This window comes from Convolutriloba macropyga, chromosome 13 (assembly GCF_964194025.1).
Source record: "Convolutriloba macropyga chromosome 13, txConMacr16.3, whole genome shotgun sequence".
In the NCBI taxonomy this organism is placed as follows: Eukaryota; Metazoa; Xenacoelomorpha; order Acoela; family Convolutidae; genus Convolutriloba; species Convolutriloba macropyga.
This window is the reverse complement of record NC_134480.1, coordinates 36,447,848-36,467,266: the sequence shown is the minus strand read 5'-3', so window position 1 is coordinate 36,467,266 and position 19,419 is coordinate 36,447,848. Positions and strand designations below refer to the sequence as shown.

The 19,419-nt window shown below is 36.5% G+C and overlaps 1 protein-coding gene across 1 annotated transcript; it reads right to left on the bottom strand.

Moving 5' to 3' along the window:
- Nucleotides 1-856: 856 nt before the first annotated feature.
- Nucleotides 857-18,339, bottom strand: LOC142351709 (uncharacterized). Its single transcript, XM_075403852.1, has 6 exons — nt 18,302-18,339; nt 15,090-15,226; nt 12,075-12,204; nt 11,875-11,982; nt 1,992-2,169; nt 857-874 (listed from the first exon to the last, which is right to left on the bottom strand). The coding sequence occupies exons 2-6, from the start codon at nt 15,142-15,144 to the stop codon at nt 857-859; spliced, it is 489 nt and encodes a 162-aa protein (XP_075259967.1). The 5' UTR covers nt 15,145-15,226; nt 18,302-18,339.
- Between the last annotated feature and the right edge of the window lie 1,080 nt (nt 18,340-19,419).

Below are 19,419 nucleotides of genomic sequence, written 5' to 3'. Positions count from 1 at the left end.
CATCGAACATTTGATTGATTCAATAGCAGTATTCATCTCCGAAAGGAAAAACAAGCCAGGACAATATTTCTTCTCTAAGCTTGACTTGAAATATGCCTATAGTCAAATCCCATTAGACGAAAACATTAAAAACCATTGCAATTTCAATATACTAGGCAGCAAAGCAACAGGCACAGATAGATTCATAAACGGATTCCTATGGACTGAGAGACCTGCCGGCAACTTTTCAGAAAACTATAGATAAAACATTACATGATATAAAAACAAAATTCGCACATCTGGATGACATTCTTATAATAAAAGGAACTCGTGAAGAACACGAGAAAGAACTAGATAAAAACTTGCACAGACTAAATGAAGAAAACCTAGCAATCAATCTTCAAAAGTACGAACTTGCCAAAGAACAAATTGTGTGGTTAGGATTCATAGTAATTCTTACAAAACAAAAACGTGATTCGATCATAAAGTTAGAAAAGCCGAAAAGATTAGAAAAACTAACATCGTTCATGGGATGTATACATCAGCTGATAAAAAGAAGTGATTTCTCCCAATCGTGAAGAAATATCCGAACCACTAAGAACGCTGCTATCAAAAGCAAACGCAAAATCACAAAACAAATTAGATTGGCAAGAAAAACACACTGAAGCATTCAATCAAATCCAAGCGCAAATAAAACGAATAACAGAAAATAAACTTTTCGACACATCAAAACAAACAAGAGTACGCTGCAACCCGAGCAAAAAAGGCATAGGAGCGTGTTTAGAAAAAAAATTGGAAATATATGGAAGCCAATAGCCTTCCCCAGCTGTTTTTTAAACAACTTAGAAACACGTTTAGTAAAAACAAATTAGAAATATTAGCAGTCGTTTGGGCCCTAAAACATTTCAAATATTAACTAAACGGGTCGGAATTCTTTCTCCAAACGGACCATCAAGCACTAATTACAGCACTGAAAGAAAATAGGGGAAACAAAACCTATCAAAGTAGACTAACTCGCTGGGTAGATCGCTTTTGTTACCATTTCATTTCTCAGTTGAACATGTCCTAAGCAAAAATATGGGGTTTGCAGACTACCTTAGTGGATATCCAACAGAAGAAGCAATTTCCCCATCGGAAGAAGATGAAAACTTCGTAATTAATTTGATAGAAGAAATAAAATTCTTTCTGTTACGCAAGGCGCTAACTCCAAATGGAGCAATGAGCACAACCAATCACAATATAAACGAAAAACAAGCCAAAAATGACGTAATTAATCAAAGCGGTTATATAGCACAACAAACAACGCTTTTTGCTTTAACACGCTTACGATTCAGTCAGATAATCTTTGCACTCAATTAATTCAAAAGTTATAAATTCAGAAATTCCGTCCCATTTATTCAACGAAAACATTGTCGGCATAACAACAAGACAAAATCGATCAAAAGAAACATTTAACGTTCCTACCATTCGAAGACCCAGAGCTCCAAACAAAACTAAAAGATCCCAAATGGAGCAGCGTAGTTCATCCAAAAACTTTACTCATTCAAGTACTCAAACAGAGTACACATCTAACAAAGGCAAAGGCCTTGACACGTTGGATCCCACAAAACACGCAGAATTATTTACTGTTTATCAAGATACCCCAACCCACTTATATAGAGAAACCTTATCAAAAGTATTTAAGCTGGAACTTGGGAAGACTTGAATTGGGAAGACTTGAAAAAAGTGAATCCCTTATAGTTTCGCATCCATCGGGACTTATCCGTTACTCCCACCAATTGCTTTTTATATGATAACCGACCAGTTATTCCAACAAAACTCAAGCAACTAGTACTTGACACAATTCATCATAAGCACCCAGGACAGGTGGGGATGCTAGCCCTAGCAAAACTAGTATGGTGGCCGCATTTCCTTTCAGAGATAGTATCCAAAGCGAAAGCGTGCCGACACTGCACCGAGAAAGGTAAAAACTTTAAAGCTCTTATTCCGAAAAATAAATTAGGGAAACTAACAATTAAAAGAACTTCAGCTACCAAAGCAGTATCATCATCATGATCATTATCATGTGATAGAAAACAAAATTTCCACGACACATTTCCATCGTCCTGTTCCTCAGTTGCTTCTGAAGGGACCCAGGTACTCACCACAATGCCACGGTCACGCTGTTCTGCATACTCGATAACTCTGTACCTGAACATCGGTGTCATTTAAGGACAAGTTCTTTTCCTGTAGCACTTTTGATCCGATCCTTTATATACTGGGCTTCCTTGAGGTTTCAATTAGCGGCGTAAATTCTAGCATTGCCGGGCGGAAGAAAGCGTAAGAAAGCCAAATGAAGGCATCAAGATTTAGTACAGACCCCTTACTTATTTTTGATATATTCTATAGTATATACAGAAGACTAAAAAGAGATACCGGACTGAACCCGATCTGCTAAAACTCATGTGTAACCAAGTTTTGAAAGAATTTAGTAATCATATCGATAAACTCTTATGTTATATAATTAAATACATTTGTACATATGTAACTCCGAACTGAGAGTTCAGTGTAGTTCATTTCACGCCGGTATAAATAGCAGGTTTTTCTTCGTGCTTTCACATTCACACATCTGCTAATTGCAGACGAAAAGAAACAAACTGTTAAAAAGAACAGTCGCCTCGTGGCCAAAAAATTTATTGTTGAATCTAATTCTTTTTCAAAGTCAAAGGCTCATACATCTAGCCAACTGGAGCTAACTCTATTAGATAGTAATCGAGAACAAGATTCCGGTCACTCCATCTGGATAATACAATTTCCAATAACAAGATCAATAGAGAACAATCACTCAATAGAGCCCCGTACGGACATATGGTAAACGGAATAAACTTGCGGGATAACATGCGCAGTCAGCAGGACAAAAACTCCACTCGGAGTTGCAGTATTTTACAGGGGCCAACCCACCTACAGATTGGAGCACACGGTTTGGCACATTAAAAATGTCCATAATGGCAAGAGATAACCTACAAGTCGATAAGCTTCTAAAGCTTAAACCGACAAGAGACGAATTATTCTACCCAACCCTCCCAAGTTATGAAGAACCATTCGAAGGAGAAACAGGCGACGAAGAGAGACAAAGAGAGCAGCGAAATGAAAAAAAATGGACTGGGAAAATGAATGTAAACAGATCGAACAAACAGGGCCTATGATAGACATAATCCCATGGGACGAAGCTGACCTAAAGTTCAAAAGCTTAAAATACTTCTCCCTAGGATCAGAAGGCAGTAGAACTTATGACCAAAGAAACCCCCAAACAAAGATTAAACGCTGTAACGAATGAAGTAGTACATGAGCTAGCACTTGCATTCACCCGGCCACGGAAAACAACATTCGATCGAGTTCAGTGCTATAAAGCAATGCAACAACCAGAAGAATCTCTCGAAACTTTCTATAGTCGTCTACGAGAATTAGGAGCCCACTGTAGATTTGAGAATCTAGAAGATCTCGCGAAAGATATATTCATATCGAACATGAGAAGCTCCAATATCCAAATGGAACTCCTCTCAGAAGTTCGTACACCTCAACAAGCCCTTAACTACGCAATCAATAGAGAGAGAGAGAGGGCAAGCTAACCAACAGGAAATCCTGAAGGCAAAAACAAGCTGGAACACATTTTCATACGTTCGTCAAAATAAACCACGAGCATCAACGTTAAATACGCAAAACAAATCACGGCCTGCTGGAAATATGGGAGCACATTCTCCATGGCTTATCTCCAAACATGCCCTGCAAAAACCATGCACGGCAAAATTTGCAAAAAGGTTGGGCACTACACTTCATGTGTACAGCCAAAATGCCAAAGACGGCCCCCGCGAGGTACCCAGAATAACTCCACACAACAAAAAAAACCGCAACAAACTAGAAGATCAAAGCATATAACACAAGATGTACCAGAAAGTGATCAAACGGAGGAAAGTGTAGACGCTGAAGGCGAACTGTACATCAAAGAACTCAATGAAGATTGGGCCAACATAAACCTCATACGCCCAACAGAATTCATCGCGAACACAAACGATGCGATTAACAAAGAGTTTAACGGAGAATTCCGGGTAGGAACCACAACACGCTCACGCAAACTACAGTGGTTAGCAAACACTGGCTCTCCCACGTCATTTATAAATCAACACATCGCGCAACAACTCCAAAAGGAGATCCCAAACGCTAAAATAAGTGCTTACACAGAAAACACAATATACAAGTGCTTCAACAAAAACAACATAGATATGAAAGGAGTACTAACCCTCGACATAAAGTCAGGATTCTGGACAGCAAAAGCGTTCAAAGTATTGATAGTGACCAATCGAACAAATAACATTATGGGAAGAGATATACTCGCCAAACTAGGCATCAACTCAGCGCGAACAAACAAGCCGGTAAGAAAATTAACTTAATATCTCAAATCCAAACGGAGAAAAACCTAACAAAATGGGTATTTCAAAAATACCCACATTTATGCACGCGATTGGGACGCTCTAAGAATTACATTGCAAAATCTATACTCAAACCACAATACACCCCGTTCCAACATTAAGGACGTAGAGTACCACTCCATCTACTTGACAAAGTGGGAAACGAATTGCGAAAACTCATCGAAGACAAACCAATTGTAAAATTAGATAAATTCAGATCAACTCTTCATTTCATAAGTCCTATAGTTCTTATTGTGAAAAAAGACAAATCAGTAAAAATAGCACTTCCAAAAAGCTAAACGATGCTATACACAAAAACAAATATCAGATACAAAGCATCGAACATTTGATTGATTCAATAGCAGTATTCATCTCCGAAAGGAAAAACAAGCCAGGACAATATTTCTTCTCTAAGCTTGACTTGAAATATGCCTATAGTCAAATCCCATTAGACGAAAACATTAAAAACCATTGCAATTTCAATATACTAGGCGGCAAAGCAACTGGCACAGATAGATTCATAAACGGATTCCTATGGACTGAGAGACCTGCCGGCAACTTTTCAGAAAACTATAGATAAAACATTACATGATATAAAAACAAAATTCGCACATCTGGATGACATTCTTATAATAAAAGGAACTCGTGAAGAACACGAGAAAGAACTAGATAAAAACTTGCACAGACTAAATGAAGAAAACCTAGCAATCAATCTTCAAAAGTACGAACTTGCCAAAGAACAAATTGTGTGGTTAGGATTCATAGTAACTCTTACAAAACAAAAACGTGATTCGATCATAAAGTTAGAAAAGCCGAAAAGATTAGAAAAGCTAATATCGTTCACGGGATGTATACATCAGCTGATAAAGTTTCTCCCCAATCGTTAAGAAATATCCGAACCACTAAGACCGCTGCTATCAAAAGCAAACGCAAAATCACAAAACAAATTAGATTGGCAAGAACAACACACTGAAGCATTCAATCAAATCAAAGCGCAAATAAAACGAATAACAGAAAATAAACTTTTCGACACATCAAAACAAACGAGTACGCTGCGACCCGAGCAAAAAAGGCATAAGAGCGTGTTTAGAACAAAAAAATTAGAAATATATGGAAGCCAATAGCCTTCCCCAGCTGTTTTTTAAACAACTTAGAAACACGTTTAGTGAAAACAAATTAGAAATATTAGCAGTCGTTTGGGCCCTATAAGATTTCAAATATTAACTAAACGGGTCGGAATTCTTTCTCCAAACGGACCATCAAGCACTAATTACAGCACTGAAAGAAAATAGGGGAAACAAAACCTATCAAAGTAGACTAACTCGCTGGGTAGATCGCTTTTGTTACCATTTCATTTCTCAGTTGAACATGTCCTAGGCAAAAATATGGGGTTTGCAGACTACCTTAGTGGATATCCAACAGAAGAAGCAATTTCCAACGGAAGATGAAAACTTCGTAATTAATTTGATAGAAGAAATAAAACTCTTTCTGTTACGCAAGGCGCTAACTCCAAATGGAGCAATGAGCACAACCAATCACAATATAAACAAAAAACAAGCCAAAAATGACGTAATTAATCAAAGCGGTTATATAGCACAACAAACAACGCTTTTTGCTTAAACACGCTTACGATTCAGTCAGATAATCTTCGCACTCAATTAATACAAAAGTTATAAATTCAGAAATTCCGTCCCATTCATTCAACGAAAACATTGTCGGCATAACAACAAGACAAAATCGATCAAAAGAAACATTTAACGCTCCTACCATTCGAAGACCCAGAGCCCCAAACAAAACTAAAAGATCCCAAATGGAGAAGCGTAGTTCATCCAAAAACTTTACTCATTCAAGTACTCAAACAGAGTACACATCTAACAAAGGCAAAGGCCTTGACACGTTGGATCCCACAAAACACGCAGAATTATTTACTGCTTATCAAGTATTTAAGCAGGAAAGTATTTAAGCAGGAATTTGGGAAGACTTTAGTTGGGAAGACTTGAAAAAAGTGAATGCCTTATAGTTTCGCATCCATCGGGACTTATCCGTTACTCCCACCAAATGCTTTTTATATGATAACCGACTAGTTATTCCAACAAGACAAAATCGATCAAAAGAAACATTTAACGCTCCTACCATTCGAAGACCCAGAGCCCCAAACAAAACTAAAAGATCCCAAATGGAGAAGCGTAGTTCATCCAAAAACTTTACTCATTCAAGTACTCAAACAGAGTACACATCTAACAAAGGCAAAGGCCTTGACACGTTGGATCCCACAAAACACGCAGAATTATTTACTGCTTATCAAGTATTTAAGCAGGAAAGTATTTAAGCAGGAATTTGGGAAGACTTTAGTTGGGAAGACTTGAAAAAAGTGAATGCCTTATAGTTTCGCATCCATCGGGACTTATCCGTTACTCCCACCAAATGCTTTTTATATGATAACCGACTAGTTATTCCAACAAAACTCAAGCAAATAGTACTTGACACAATTCATCATAAGCACCCAGGACAGGTGGGGATGCTAGCACTAGCAAAACTAGTATGGTGGCCGTATTTCCTTTAAGAGATAGTATCCAAAGCGAAAGCGTGCCGACACTGCACCGAGAAAGGTAAAAACTTTAAAGCTCTTATTCCGAAAAATGAATTAGGGAAACTAACAATTAAAAGAACCAAATGAAATCCAAATGGATTTCGCATGTCCAATCCCTTACAAAAATAGCACACAAAATAACTACATACTAGTTACCGCAGATAGACGATCACGTTTTCCCCTTGCGGAGATATTCCTTAACTGTGATACTGAAACAGCAATCGACTACCTAGATAAATACTGTAAAAATCACGGTATCCATAGATCAATACGATGCGATCAGGCCCAAGCTTTTAAAGCAGAATTTGAAATATTCTGTAAAAATAGAAATATTTAACTAATCCTCGCTCCCACATACCACCGAGGAACATGTATGGTTGAACGGCTAAGTCAAACGATAAAGAGACGTTTAGCAGTGTTGCATATTGACCCCAACTGGACTTCAGAATCATTAAGCTCAAGATTAGTTAATATCAATGAAAACAAACGACTCATCCCTAATAGAACAACAAGGGTAACTCTATTTGAGGCACACTTAGGTAGAAAACCAAATACAGAGTTAACATACATGTTAACTAAACGATCAACGAAAAATTTAACTTACCAAAAGTTAAAAAGTCGTTGTTAAGACAAGCAACTACTTCGTCACGTTACCCTAACCCAAGAAGAAATGTGGAGACGGGACGGAAGCACTGACGACGAATTAGATATTCAGTACAGAAAAGACGTCGCTCCATAGCTTCAACCCAACGCATAGACTCTGACAACTCAGAAAATCTGCCGCTAAGCAGAAATTTTCCACGTAAGATAACCATATCCGAATTACATTTTTCAATGGGAGACAAAACAATAATATATAATAACAAAAACATAGCGCGTAAATCAATTGATAAAAAAGCAAAAGACCCAAGAAATACATTAGCCTCCCGATGGAATATAATTCCAGATGGCACCATAACAAATTATACGCCACATACTATTACCATTGATACATTATTACGAAAAACTAGTCATTCGAAAAAGCGATATTGCTATAGCTACCGAAACTAAGCCTATCCCTGAAACTAGGCCGAATCCAGAACCCAAACCAAGACTAATACACATGGTAGCATGTAAGACTGTAGTGGAATATAAAAGGAATCAGGAAAAAATACGAAAGTTTTGTTTAGAAGAAGCCAGGACCGCAAAACTTGCAAACAAACCCCTAGCAACAGGCATCTCACAAGCCACCATACAAGGTAGCTCCAACACTCACGATCTACCCGGACCTTCGCGTACGCCATCTGACCCCAAAAAGAACACTATTTCCAAGAAACCAACAGAAAAAGAGGGAACCAAGAAGGCCCAAAAGAGACCTATTGCTACGAGATTCATTCCATCAAAAACAAGATGGTCAAAGGACAAAATCGTAAAATTAGCAACCAAGAACCAGAAAAAACAATAAAGTAAAAAGTACAAAAAGCAACAAAGGAGTAAGCAAATCTAAAGTGAAACAAAGCACCCCACTATCGAACTTCAACGAACGATCAAAATTAGCTGCAATCAAATGTAGCCAAGACACGAACTCCGCGCGGAGAACTCAATCAGCAAAACCTGATACAGAAAGATCTAACAGTTCATTTTTAATTTTCGACACTCCCGAGCCCCAACCAGCATCAATACAAGTATTCAACATCGAGGCAGACAAGACCAACAGTCATATCAAGTCATAACTAGCAACAACAGAGGACTTCATAGAAACTAGTTCCATCAGCCCAAGAGCCATGTCTCGGCCACTAATAGCTGCAACGTTAACAACGAAAACATCGACAAAGTGACAGAGAAGATATATTCATTTAACACTAAGAAACAAAATCCCCAGCCATTAAACGAAACGGATAACAACTTTCACACGGAACGACAGGTAATTTACCTTGACTCGTCCAACTCGTCTAACCAACTATCGATACTCCCACTTACTCAAATCATCGGAGTATTCAGACAAACAAACCCATAAGGAACCAAAAACAACAAAAAGAGCATCCAACACTAACACATCAGAACCGGAATTAAACAAAGCTACCCCACTAGAAAACATCGAACTACTCCAGACGGAGACGGTGTACAGTCAAGCCAGCTCCCTAATTTATAAAACGCCGCCGTCATCACCTCAAGCAGACTCTATTTCTGATCTCAACGAGGAGGATATCCAAGCTTTAAACGCAATCCCATAAAATGAGATTTCTTAAACAGAGGGAATGAGATACCGGACTGCACCGGATCTAATAAAACTGTCAGGTGTAACCAAATTTTAAAAGTATTTAGTATTCATATCTATAAACTATTATGTTATAAAATCAAATGCATTTTTACACATGTAACTCCGAAAGGAGAGTTCAGTGTAGTTCATTTCACGCCTGCATAAATAGCAGGTATTTCTTCGTGCTTTCACATTCACACATCTGCTAATTGCAGACGAAAAGAAACAAACCGTTAAGAAAAACAGTGGCCTCGTGGCCAAACAATTTATTATTGAACTTATTTCTTTTTCAAAGTCAAAGGTTCGTACATCTAGCCAACTGGAGCTAACTCTATTAGGTAGTAATCGAGAACAAGATTCCCGAATACTCCATCTGGATAATACAATTTCCAATCACGAGACCAATAGAGAGCAATCACTCAATAGAGCCGCGTACGGACATATGGTAAACGGAATAAACTCGCGGGATAACATATTCTACATTATATACAGAAGACTATTAGAGCGCCCAATCGCAATGCGATCCGATCCAAGAGCAGTATTTGGATCTGCAAACAAAATTGCCATTTGAAGCTTTGCAGAAACAGCAAAGAAAAACAAAAAACATAACCTACAAACGTCAGGCGAGTTGCTCTCAAGCGATCGACGAGCGGTTGGCTTCGTCAGTAGCTAGCCACGGTTTAGTGAGGCTAGCCTTAGATTAACTGAAGGGGCGTGAGGTGAGGGCTGCACGGGGGGAACGGTGTGAGGGTGTCTTTGACTGCACGGGGCCCTTACGGCCTGAACGATGTGCAGGGGTGGGGATTGGGGTTGAAGCGGGCGTGAAGTGAGGGGGTTTGTTGGGGGGGGGTCAACTTCTAAGAACCGCCCTTCACACCATAAGTATCAGTCTCTAAAACAATTTGTGAATCGCATACATGGAGAATAGTTAGCAGAAGCGCTCTATGAGAATTTGGATCTTTTTCGTTTGTGCCCCCAAGCATAGTGGGTGCATTTTAATTGCAAACCCTAGGCGCATGTGCCATATTTTGAGTCTTTCCCATTATAACCCCCCATGAAATTATAGCACCCCATTATGGTATATTCACCTTGATTGAGGTAGCTATAGGTTTTCTGGCAGCTAAGCTAGGGCTATAATGGCGAAGACCCCATATTTTTGCATAATGATTTACGGATCTATTCCGTTTGTGACCCCAGCTTAGTGGGTGCATAATTTTTGCACCCCAGACGCACGTTCCATATTTTTTATGGATCTTTTGCGTTTGTGCCCCCAGTACGTCATGCGCCCCCAGTTACAGAGCATGTGCCATTACATAATAAATCGTTATGCGAAAATATGGCAAAGCTGGGGGGCACAAACGGAAAAGATCTTTTTTTATAATGATTTAACTAAGTAACGGCACGTGCTCTGTTATTCGGGGTGAAAAACGTATTGGTGTGCACAAACGGGAATGAGCCGAGAACTTGATGCCCGCCTGGCGGTACCTGTTTATCCCGTTTTTGAGGACGAAAAGGCAAATGGGTCAGACCAAAAAAATCGGTCAAGCGAAAAATCGCATAAAACAACAAACAGGACTAATTTAATTGCTACAAACTTCGTTTGAGGGCAATTAAACAATTCTACATCAAACTTACAAAAAAAGTAGCGATATCAAAATATGTCAATATTCTGTCGACTTCCTTATACACAACCAATCAAAAGTAAAAGATTGACATGTTGATCACGTGACGAAGACTTATATAGAGAGCTTAAAAGTTCTTAGCATCAGAGGATAAAAGCCATTCTTCTTTAAAAATCAGTATACCACCTGCTACTGAGACTTCTCTGTGTAAACTGTAGATTTTTCAGCTGAAGTTACTTTGACTTACTGAAAAAATTGGCTTCTAAAATAAATCGTTCAATTAATAAATTCATTGGTTATTTCTGACACCAGTTCGCAAAATCAGTTCATTTATTTTTGTGATCAATCATGGGCCGCAGCAAAGTATGGCACAGCAAAGTTTGCTCTAATTTGTTCAAGAGCAATTAATAAATAATGGTCAAGCTAATTAACTTTTAAAATTTTGCCCATGTATAAAGATAGGGTACTGACTAAAAAGGTAGTAGCCCCATGCATATGAGACAGCTGACATACACAAGATTCACCTCTAGGTAAATTTGTATCTCAAATCAATTAAAATTTACTTGATCACGCAAAGTCATAATTTTGCAACAAATTGACCATTTAAAATGGAAATCTTTCGTTTATTGCAACTAGACATCTTGTTTTTCAGCAAAGCTCAACTATTCGGTATTTTGAATAACTGGCTGTAGAGCAACTTTTCGGTAATCTACAATATAGTGGATATACTCTTCATAAAAAGGAACTTCGGAAACGTAATATCTGGACAGATTTGATACAGAGGAAACGAACAGAGTGGTCTTTACTTTCTTGGCTCTTCAATAATTTTCACCGGAGCATGTTTTTGAGCACCTGTCTTGAGCACTTATTTTAATGTTGCTCATTGATTTAAAAATGTCGCCATGTGCAGAATTTTCGGATGAAATGACCGACGCGACAATTTATCATAAATACTACACCCATCATTTAATCACGTTCAAACATGACGGAGAAACTAACCTCAGGCTGAGGCAAGTTTGTGACAGGTACTTGAGTGAAAGACTATCCAGGCGTTCAAGTATGAAGAACATCAGATGCTCGGGCATTTTGGACAGCATATTGTTAGAACTGTAAACACCAAAAAATAGGTAAAAACTTTTTGTGAAGATCGCAAAAAAAAACATTCCAAAACTTTCCAAAACATTCCAAAACATACTAACTTTCTATAATTTATTTGACTTGAGTTCTCTCCATGTAGTTCAAGGCAAACTTTGGGTCCTTGCATCTGAGAATCGAATCTCAACTGAAGCTTGCTCACACTCGGCAATCGCGAACGCGCAAACGTGCAACCTAACAAATATGTCGTCCAGTTGTACTTTCAATGAACTCATATTCCCTGATCTGTGCAGCGGCACATCGAAAACGACACATCAAAGAGAAATCAGCAATTTATTCTGTTTAGTTTTAGGATTTTCTCCTTTCGAACAGGAATATTAATGATCCTCAAATTTCAGAATATACGACCAAAACGCACTTAACATGAGTCAAACGAATACATCAGATTCATTTTAATATTTTCATGTGAATCTCAGTTGCACAGCATTTCTTTCTACTTTAATCCCTTCGAATACTTTTTTTTAAAAAACAAATAAATTTTTAACAGAAGTTTTGTTCCTGCCATCATTATAGCCTATAGCCTCACCAGTTCATTGTGACAAGTTTTTAAGGGGTAGGTAATTATACTATAATTGTGGGTTTTTTGGTAGCAAGGCTATAATAGGAAAGTTCAGCCGTTTCTTTTAGCTTATCCGCTAATTTCTATGCTCAATTTTCCTGGCAGCTACCATGACCTTCAAAGTTTCCAATGATCTTAAACAGAATAGAAGAGATGATGAACATACCCGGCAGATTGCCGGAAAATAGCCGCCGTTGATTCAAATAAGCATGATTGGGATTGAACGAATAGAATATATTGAAAAAAAAAAGATTTTTGTACAAAAATATTTTTTAAGTCCGATTTATTTTGATGGCATTTCGTAGTTGAACATACTTCTGTTTCTTAGAGAGAGGCTACATGGGCTACTATCAACACCAATAAGCATTAGAGGTGGTAACTAGGACTTATAGGAACGACGTTCAAATAGCGGGCATCTAAAATTGGGCTTTATGGGTTTATCCCGTTTCTACTTCTGACTTCAATTTTTTTATACCGACTCTGTTCATTTCGAATTGCTTTGCTTAGCAATTGATGTTCAAATTCACTTTTAGCAGAATGAGAGAAGAGAGAAACTAGCCTAGAGAAGTCAAAAAGATTTCACGCAAAATGTCGAAAAAGCGGCAAAATGGTAAAGCCAAAAAAAACATAGCCGGAAGAATTCCGGAAGCAACTCGAAGCGTCAAATGTTCACTAACAAAACCGTAATTGCAGCGGAAGCCACTACCTTTTGTATTACACCATTAACTCACTAGCTCTCCAGGACTGCTCTAAAAATCGGTGAAACTTAAACCAGTCACCAAGAGAAACAAAATGCAGCAAAACTTTATATTATTGAAAACGTTTGGTAACGTTAAAAAAACAGAAATAATCAAGGTGGTCAAAAAAATGATAGTCTGAAAAAACTGACAAGGTTATCAATTGCCCTCAAATAATTCATGATTCTACCCTGAAAAAGATTGCGATAGCAAACGGCAGATAATAATCTTAGAAAATAAGTTAAATCTTTTCAAAACATAAAGCTCAAATTTAAGAATCAGAAAACACCTATATTTACACTTCAAATCACTGCAATTAATACAAAACAAAACACATTTTTTCCTTGTTGTACATATGCTAGACAACATGATTTCATACTAATTCAAAAATTAAATTGATTTTAGACATAAGCAGCAGAAGAATACTCAAAGGCAAAAAATCGTTTAAACTAAAACCAAGGTCAAAAGAAAGTTGCAGTAAATAGTCATAAATGGAAATTCTGGAAAAAGCTTGCTATCGAACTCTCAGTGCTGCCTTATGTTGAATAAATCAATTGCAAACCAAAGAAATGACGAAAATCTAAGAAAAAGCTGAAATCATTCATTTTTAACAACTGAAAAAATCAATATACCGCAAAATAAACGTAGGTGCCAGGACAAAGATAGGATGATACTAACTAGAGTGTGAAGAATATGGGCAGAATGTAAGGAACACCGTAACAAAAAGACATTCTTGATTTTTGAAAGTTAAAAATCAATTTAAAAAACTCAAGAAAAACGAAAACATTTCATTGTTCAGCATTCAAGACATAGAAAAGATAACTAGTCATCCGATACAAAGATCTATCCTCCTGAAGAGAACAAAAAAAGGAAAAAGCGGAATTCATTAATACGAAACATTGAAACATTTTGCAAAAAAAATGGTCAAAAAACTTTTAAGACTGCATTTATGAAAGTTTTAACTGTTTTTCAAAAACTTAACGCCAAAAATGATTGAATTTTTATTGAAACGAAATTAAAGTCCCTCATGTTGTACAAAAAGACAATTTCTAGCAATTACAACAAAAATACAAACAAAAAAACTGACGAAAATTGGAAAAAAAACTACCAAAATCGGATTAGCATATGTACAATTCTATAAAACAAAATTACATCGAGGTAGAAAGAGGCGTAGAGTATATTATTTATCAGAAAGAAGTTGCACTATTAACTGATTTTTGACAAAAAGACGGTTAAAAGATCCAAAAATTATGAAATTAATAGAAAAAAAGCCAAAAATTAACTAAAAAATCAAGAAATATGTGCCAATTTTCAACTTGAAACGCATTTTCAGGCTCTTCAAAACACTGTGGCATCAATTTCCGAAGTTGACATTTCAATAAAGTATCGAATAAACTTTATTTCTGCAAGAAACCAAATTAAAAGCAAAAAAATTGGGCCACTTAGACGAAAAAACGGCTAAAAACGGTTATCTATATGTGCCATTCAGTCAAAAACTACTTTTCAAAGTCAAAAAAACATTCACTAAACGCAGCGCATGATCAAAAAACTGCTCTCGCTTAGTGAAAATCTGTTCACCAAGACAGCTTTTCTCACTTTCGCTTTTAGGTCAAAATGCCGCGTGAACAAATCTACTTCATGTCAAAAAAAAGACCGAGAGAAAACCAATACTCCTCTTCGAGTCGTAAAAAAATACGAGCGCAATAATAGCCGGCTGATAAGATGAGGGCGGCTATTAATAACTCTAAATAATATCCTCTGACCTGTTGCCCACATAGGGCATCTCTGAGGCTGGAACTCGAATATAAGATTGTGCATGAGCAAGTAGTGAGTGGCAAATTCGTCTCTCCTCACCACCTTGCTACAATCAAAGTAGGCATACCGTCTAGTCTGTGTTCTCCTAAAAAAACCATTTCATATAAGTCACTCTGACAAACTAAACACCTGATGGCTACCCAACTTACATAACAAAAAATGGGCTTTAAAATCGTTGGTTTTTAAATCGTGGGATTTCCAACCTCCAAACGAGGTCTGCTTTTTTTCACTCTTTAAAAATTTAAACATAGCTGGCAGATTGCCAGAAAATAGCCGCAATAGATTCGTAGATCGGCAGTCTAAAAAAAAAACAGTAAAAAAGACAGACCAAAAAAAATCGTCTTTTCATTGAAGGCTGATCTGTTATATTTTGATTAAAAATCTGTATAAGTTATTGCTGCCTCTATTAGCTGATCTCAAATAACCTTCATTTAGAGTGATACACACCCATTTGACCTTATCTCTTTGAATTAAAGTAAATAAAAGTCAATTTCAAAGTGAGGAAGTCATTTTTGAGAGTGAGGTAAGTCAAGTGTGACCAAAAATTTAATCACGCGCATGAACAAAAAAACTCGCTCCACTAAGAGCGAAAAATGACGTCACACATGCAATTCAGTTGAAATTGCATGAACGAATGAACAAAAAATGGCTGTGACGTCATATGGTCGTAACAAAAATCATGACGACGAAATAAAAAAACATAGCAGGACAAGTCCTGACGTACAATTCAAAGAATTTTCATTGACTAAACAGAAAAATTAGACCTAGAATGGACTATGAGTGAATTGACAAAACCATTTTTAAAAAATCAGATCAAAAAATTAGAAAAAACCAAAAAATCAATGTCAAAATGCCGCATGTGAACAAAAAAACCACTAGCGAGAAATGAAAATTTAATTCAAACAAAAACTAGGCATAGAATGAGCTGTGAATGGATTGGGAAAACCATTTAGAAAAAAATCCGATCCAAAAAATTGAAAAAACAGTAAAAATCAGAGTGAAATTGCCGCATGTGAACAAAAAACCACTACCGAGAAACAGAATTTTTGTTCAAACACCATTTTCGCACTCTACTTTAAAATTAAAGCGGAATTCACGCCGCAAAACCACTCGCTTTTTCGCTCCATTTCCTGTTTCGGCATGACCAAATTCACTACTCCAATTTGACTTAAAAAATCATGAAAATGTGTGAACAGATCTTTAAAAAAAAAACATAGCCGGAAGAATTCCGGAAACGACTCGAAGTAAAAAACGAACGCCCCTAACAGACATAAAACTTATTCTACTGATTGACCACAATAACTAACATAATGCTTATCCTACTGAATAACACTTGTCCCTTTAAAACAAAAAAAGAAAAAGAACAACGAAAAAATAACTGACCAGAAAAGACGAAAAAGCATGTGATAAAAATTTTACATTGAGTTGCAAGTTTAAAAACAACTTTTGGCGAAAACCCGTGAAATAGGTTTAGTTTAATTTTGTTGAATCACTGCTATTTGAGACAAAAACCAAACACAAATTTCAAGTAGAATAAACGAAGGTAAAAGAAAGGAAATGAAAAACAGAACCATAAATATTTTCTGTAAAAAAAAACGAAAAAATTGGCCACAAATAATGAATCAAATATCATTATGCTGAAATCAAATCATTATTTCAAAAAACTTTTAATACTACATCTGGTCAAGTGTCTACCAATCCAAATCATTGTTTATTTATATGAGTAAAAACGAAGAACGAAAAAAATATAAAAAAAGTTAGTGTTTAAGAAAAGTTAGTGATATTTGTCATTGAAAAAAGCACTAAAAATATTTCAACAAAACCTCTAGAAAAGCTCCTATCAAAAGCTAGACCACTAAAAACTAGCAAAAAGCAGACAATCAGAAGAACTGAGCAAAAATTCCAAAAAAAAAACACGAAAATTTGCGGAACTCTTCATAAAAGTTACTCAATTATCTTTAGCAAAATGATTCAAAACTGAAATCAAAATCATCAACACGCATCAAGGACAACTAATTTGGACTATAGGCATCCCCAAATGTTAAAAAAAATTGAAGAACACAAAGGGCATTTTAAAAAATTGAAAAAAAAATCATAGAAAAAATTGAGCTTTTTTTTAGTTTCACGGGAGCATATAGACCCAAAAAACTTTAATTGGAGCGAATTAGTACTGGAAGACTTCGAAAACAATAGGAAAGTCGAAGAGGCTGAAAAATTTTTCTAAGTTTAGAAAAAAAAACGAAAAACAGCAAAAAAAATTAAGAAAAATAATTCAAAATTTTTCAGTTTATTGTCATTTTTCTAAACAAAAAAATCGTTTCCAACCTAAGAGAATGTAATCACTTGGTATCTAAAAACTCAGTTACTAACATGCGTCTATTCAAAGCCATTACAAAGCATTATAACAAAACAAAACGCAAAAAATTGCTAAAATTCGACTAAAATTCAGCAAAATAGCTGAAAAACCAGCAAAATGGTATAAAAATCTTATTAATAACCAAAAACTTGCGAACCACTATTAAAACAACCCTAAGCATCACACAATATCATAATCAGACCTCTAAACCAAAAAAATAACAAAAAAACGGTTTTAAAAAGCCGCATGTGAACAAAAAAAATTTCGCTCGCTTAGAGAAAATTTTTTCACACATCAATTTCTCGCTCTCTCAAAAACAGCGGTATGAACAAAAACCACTCTCTTTTCGCTCCGCTCTTCACTTTTCTTCAGCACCAAAATCACTCCAAATTTTTTCACGCGTTTCATTTCCCGCTTCAAAAATCACTCCAATAAAATTGATTAAAAAAAAAAAGGACTTCTCCAATACTCCTCTTCGAGTCGTAAAAAGACAGCGCCCCAATACAATTCAAATTCTTTGAATTGTAAAAAAAACCAAGAGAAGGCCAATAATAGCCTCAGCTATCGCTGTGCGGCTATTAATAAATGTCTTAGGCGAAATATAGTTTAAACTATTAGCCTCTCAGAACTTCAATGGAATTTTTAAAAAAATCTGCAATCCTCAACAATCGGATAAAATTTGCGCTAAATCATGCTAATTGCGCTAATACTGAATGAAAATCAACATCTCGAAAATGTTTGGTAATCACAACTGTAAAAATTTTGTGCTAAAATCCTTATCAATGATTGGTTTTTAATTCTAACCCATTAACAAGAGCTCACATTTCAGGATGCATACGTGGTCCATCGAACACATCCGGCGATAAAACACGATCTGATTGGCGTTTGCTAGACGGCCCATCAAAATGACTTCTTGCCTCTACCCAAAAAGGCTTCCGATTCTGTTGCTCCAAATCGTACATACATGTCACTCCCAGTTTGGCACAAGTTACACATTTCTTCTTAGCAAGAGCGCGATTGCGCGCTTTGGTTCCATTGACACTACTTCTGATGTTCCCATTGACGTCACTTGAACTATCGCTATTTGCATTCTCGTACTCCAATTTCTGGTGAAATTGAAAGAGCCCTGAATATTTAAGCATGAACAATTTCGTCTTTCACGGAAAAGATAGAACTGCTGATAAATCGTTTCGTACCTTCATGGAGGTCGAGCGACGTTCTCTCGGAGAGATTTGAGTCAATTGTGCTGCGGGGCAAATAAGAATTTGAATCTCGTTCTGAATGTCTCTTTTGCAAAACTTGTCGACAATAACTCGCTTTGCATGCTACAGTTGATGCGACGCATTTCTCCTAAACATGTACGTCATATTACGTTCCTACCATTATATTAAATGAACTGAAATTTTTTTGCATGAGTCACGTCTAATCAACCAGTATCTTCAGTGAGAAAAAATTGGTTCCGGAAATAAACCAATTGTGCCACAGTGCTGCTCATAGTTAACACACCACCATTCACCGAGGACTCAATGTTTCGATATCAAAGATAATTCGAAGAAGAATCTGACGGAAAATGTGTGGATCTGTTTGTAAATCATTGAACTGAAATTATGACCAAAACTTAGAAATCTATGCATGTAAAACTCTTTCACACCCAAATTTCCCGTGTTTCTTATCAGTGATGAGCCGCTGTTGCCTTAATTCCGAAAACCTTCAATTAATAGCAAAGTGAAGGTTCTGAGTTCTAAAAAGGTCATCAATTTGGAATGAAATCAAATTGCAAGAATGTGCATGAAGGCTCATGGAAAATAAAAGCCTTGATGCATAGAAAAACAGAAACAGGATGTTCAGAGACAAACCGATAAAAAGTGCAAAAATAATTTAATTGTAAGATAATTTATATTCAGCAATAAAATAGTGAAAAC

What these genes read in the sequence shown, in the direction of transcription:
- LOC142351709 (XM_075403852.1), bottom strand. Translation starts at nt 15,144, where the DNA reads ATGCACAATCTTATATTCGAGTTCCAGCCTCAGAGATGCCCTATGTGG. An exon ending in ATGCCCTATGTGGGCAACAG is followed by an intron (nt 12,205 to 15,089) that starts GTCAGAGGATAT and finishes CATATTTGTTAG; the next exon opens with GTTGCACGTTTGCGCGTTCG. An exon ending in CAAACTTGCCTCAGCCTGAG is followed by an intron (nt 2,170 to 11,874) that starts GTTAGTTTCTCC and finishes ACCGATGTTCAG; the next exon opens with GTACAGAGTTATCGAGTATG.